At 54.7% G+C, this 4037-nt stretch overlaps 1 protein-coding gene across 1 annotated transcript; it reads left to right on the top strand.

Annotated features, from left to right (window-relative positions):
* Window positions 1-805: 805 nt before the first annotated feature.
* On the top strand, window positions 806-3446 carry LOC118090471 (GSK-3-binding protein-like). Its single transcript, XM_035126236.3, has one exon. The coding sequence runs from the start codon at window positions 1128-1130 to the stop codon at window positions 1830-1832; it is 705 nt and encodes a 234-aa protein (XP_034982127.1). The 5' UTR covers window positions 806-1127; the 3' UTR covers window positions 1833-3446.
* The last annotated feature ends 591 nt before the right edge of the window (window positions 3447-4037 follow it).

Here is a 4037-nt window from a genome sequence, read left to right as displayed (position 1 = left end):
AAAGCCCTAAACAGCTTCGGCCCAGTATACCTTACGGAGCGTCTCCACCCATCATTCTGCCCGGACACTGAGGTCCAGCACCGAGGGCCTTCTGGCGGTTCCCTCACTGCGAGAAGCAAAGCTACAGGGAACCAGACAGAGGGCCTTCTTGGTAGTGGCACCCACCCTATGGAACGCCCTCCCATCAGATGTCAAAGAGATAAACAACTACCTGACATTTAGAAAACATCTGAAGGCAGCCCTGTTTAGGGAAGTTTTAAATGTGTGATATTTTAATGTACTGTATTTTAATCTTTGTTGGAAGCTGCCTAGAGTGGCTGGGTAAACCCAGCCGGATGGGCGGGGTACAAATAAATTATTATTATTATTATTATTATTAATATTATTATTATTACCCAATTATTATTATTATTATTACCCAGCTATGCTCTAACCTCCCCTGCTGGGAGACCCATGCGCTCATGCTCTGCTTTGTGGGCTTCTCACAGGCATTTGGCTGGCCATGGCGAGACCAGGGTGCTGGGCGAGCGGGGCCACTCTCACCCAACGGCATGGACACGGCGCTATTCCCCCCACCCCGCCGCCGCTGCTGCTGCTGCCGGTCTCGAGCGCGTGGCCCGCTCTGCGCGTGCGCGTGCGCGCGCCGTCTGGTTTGTTGCCATGTCGAGCTCTGACCTCACTGACTCCGCGGCGGTCACGCCAGCCCCGCCTCCTCCCTGCCTCCCTACAGGCCAGCGTTTGAAAAAGCGGACGAGTCCACCTGAGCGCACAAATACTCAGTACAGGGGTGTGTGTGAGGTGGGGGGAAACACACGCTCCCGCTCACTGACATCTTCGTGCCTGCCCTTGCCGCTACTAGCCTGGCCTCCCTGTGTGCCGTCCGGGCTGCAAAGCGACGGCCGTCGAGGTGGGCAATCAGGGCCGGAGCTTCCCCCCTCGCTTCTGGAGCAGTTGGACGCGCCCGCGGCCGCGTCACCCATTGTTTACAAACCAACCGCAGCAGCAACAACAGCGTTTTGAGAGCGAGCGAGCGAGCGGAGAGGGCGCCTCATTGGTAGCTGCGGAACGAGCAGCGGAGGCGGCAGCGTGCGCGCCAAGCGGAGGAAAGGAAAGCGGAGCCGGCTGCCATGCCCTGCCGACGACCGGGCGCAGAGCGCTTCCTGCTGCTGGAGCACGCCGTGTCGTTGCCGGGCGGCGCCGTCGGGGCGAGCAGCGGCTCCAAGGAAGTAGACGCGCTGGTGGCCAAGCTGGGCGAGGTGCTGCAGCTGAGCGCCCAGCGCCGTGCGCCACCCGCCCCTCGTCTGCCCCCCAAGCGCCAAGGCCGCGACCGGGCGGCCCCCTACTCGTCTCCGAGGGGGCTCGGCTTCTTAGCCTCGCTGCACCACCATCACCGGCACCCGCCGCCCCACGCGCTGTCCCCGGCGTCGCTGCTGCTGCTGCCTCCGTCCCCGCCCAGCGCCGCCGACCGCCAGGGCAGCCCTCGGGTGGCCAAGCAGCTGTGCGGACGGGGCTGGCTGAGGAGCGCCGGGAAGAAGCAACGCCAGCAGCACTCTAGACTGTCGGCGGGCGACGAGGACGACGAGGACGAGGACGACGACCCGCACCGGCTCCTGCAAGAACTCATCCTGTCCGGCAACCTCATCAAAGAAGCCGTCCGGCGGCTGCAGCTGGCGGCCACGACGCCCTCGACGGCGCCGGCCGAGGCCTCCTCCGCCACGGCATCCCCCGGCTCGACTTCGTCCACCGGCAGCTGTTGCTGCCACAGCAGCAGCGAAGGAGACTCGACGGCAGCCTCGGCGTACGGCGTCTCCGCTTTGCAGCCCCGACCCTGACGCCCCCACCCTACCCGTCCGGGATGCAGCCGTGCCCTCCCGATCGCCGATAGCCCCCCTCTCTTTCACGAAACCATGGGGGGCAGAGTATGGGAAGAGGCTTTGCACCTTTTCCCTCTCTGCTACACACACAGTTAGGGATTTATGGCGGGTGGGGGGGAGCAAACGCGACGGCGACGAGGTGCGACTGCAAATCCCCAGACGCGGATTATCGAGGCAGCGCCGTATATACTTGAAGCAGACTTGTCTATTTGCTACGAGACACTGAACGATTATTATTCTTTGTAGCTCGTCGTTACGGACGGAGCCATGAGCCCGGCTATTACTGACTCACTGTTCTCTCTTTATTAAGAAAATTGTGGTGCTATGCAGCCCTGGACGGTTGCCCTCGCAGCCTTTCCCGTCGAGCAGCTAAGAGCCAGCCAAGATGACCCGAATCTGCCTCCTGCGCCAGGATTTGTGCTTTCCGTCTGAACGCTACTGCTCCACCGCCGCAGTAGCATGTTCTTTTTTTGGAGGTGGAGGGGGGAGAGCGAGCAAAAAAAAGGGGGGGGTACCACCCCGCATGGCATTTTCTAGTGTGGAATCATTCTTACGCACACGCCGGTGTGTTGCTTGAGAGGGGTCGGGCGGGGGGTGCTGAACAGTAAAGGCATGTCAGATGTTTTCTATTGGAAAAGGAGGGTGGAGCCAGTACACTATTGAATGCAAATATGAATTGGTTTGAAGAGCTGCGCCCCCCACCCTTTCTGCCAAGGTCACCCCTTTCTGCCTTTCCCGTCCAGGCTCTGTTTGTTCATGTTGCGTTCCCCAGGCAGTTGGAGATCGTAATCCTATCCGAGCTTGTTTTGACTGGGCTGTGGGCGAACCCTGTGTGTTTTGTAACGGCTGGGAGTCTCCTGAGGACGCACACGTTGCCATCCGAGTTGTTGTGCTTCCCCCCCCCCTTTTTTTTCTAAAAGCTCCTCCTCTCCCTACAAACAGGATTCTGAGAAAGGAGGTCATGTTACAGCCGTCTTTCTAAGAAATCTCCCCCCCTTCCCCGCCAGTCATAAGCAAATCTCTGGGGCTCTGCCTAGCCAAGGGTATTTGGGTTGCCTCTTTTACACCGCCTATGATCCCCAAATTTCCCTTGTGAGTCTGTCCTCTTACACACAAAAGAGGGAAAATAAACGTTGCCTCTTGTTTTGGATTGTCTCAACTGGAACCATTTGCATTATGTGTAAATTCTCTTTCTGGAGACTCTTGGGGCTTTCACTATTTTTATCTTTTACATAAATCTGTTTTGCGGCTGTATGTAGCCGTTTAAAAATGTGAATATTCATGCTGGAAAGTGGTTGGCTAACATGCAGTGAAAGGCTGAGGGCGAAGACGCACATTGTTCACAGAAGGTAGCTAAAAACGAGCTTTTTAACATTAAAAGCAAAAAAAATAAAAATGAATAAATACACACAGAACCTCAATGGCTCAATCAGCAGAAGAAGCTGTTGACAAAATATAAATATATATATATACACTTCGTAACGGAGTGTTGGAGTTGTGTTCCTGGTTTTCAGGACGTGTCTTTAATATGTCTGTATTGAATAAACGTGGTAGACTTTTATATGAAAAAAATTCTGTGTTTTGTCATCTTTGCACTAGAGGGGTTTAGTGTTCCTACTTGCTGTATATGATCAATTGTTTCCTCTTCTGTGAAGCCCTCATGAGGTGGGCGAGGGAGTATTGGGGAGAGGGGGTGCTAACCTGGGCTGTGGGATGCAAAGAGCTGGTTACAAAGTCTCTGAATGCAACTCAGTCCCTTTGTTTGCCAGCAACATTCAGGCTCAGAAATCCTCTTCTGCATTTTGTAGTTTTGTTCTTGGGATGAGCACATTCTAGTTTATTTTATGCAACCACTGAAATTTTAGAATACTATACAGGGTGTGTGCGTTTGCAACCCTTTATTCTCACCCCATCTCCCTCCCCTGCCCACTTTTGTGGTAAGAAGAGAAAGGATGATGTAGATCTCATTGCAGCAGTTCCTTTGATTAATATTGAGATGCAGGAATCTTGGACGCAATCCAGATCCACGGCTATCAGGAGAAGGCTGCTCATTGATGTTAGTGAGACGAGAATGGTCTTCCCGAGATGCCAATTAAACCAAATGTCCTTGGAACACTTCTCACATTAAGACATTTGTAATGGATTACTCTGCATCAAGGTGCA

This window comes from Zootoca vivipara, chromosome 8 (assembly GCF_965207765.1).
Source record: "Zootoca vivipara chromosome 8, rZooViv2.hap1.1, whole genome shotgun sequence".
NCBI lineage: Eukaryota > Metazoa > Chordata > Lepidosauria > Squamata > Lacertidae > Zootoca > Zootoca vivipara.
The sequence above is the reverse complement of the archived record's forward strand: the minus strand, read 5'-3'. Positions and strand labels throughout refer to the sequence as shown.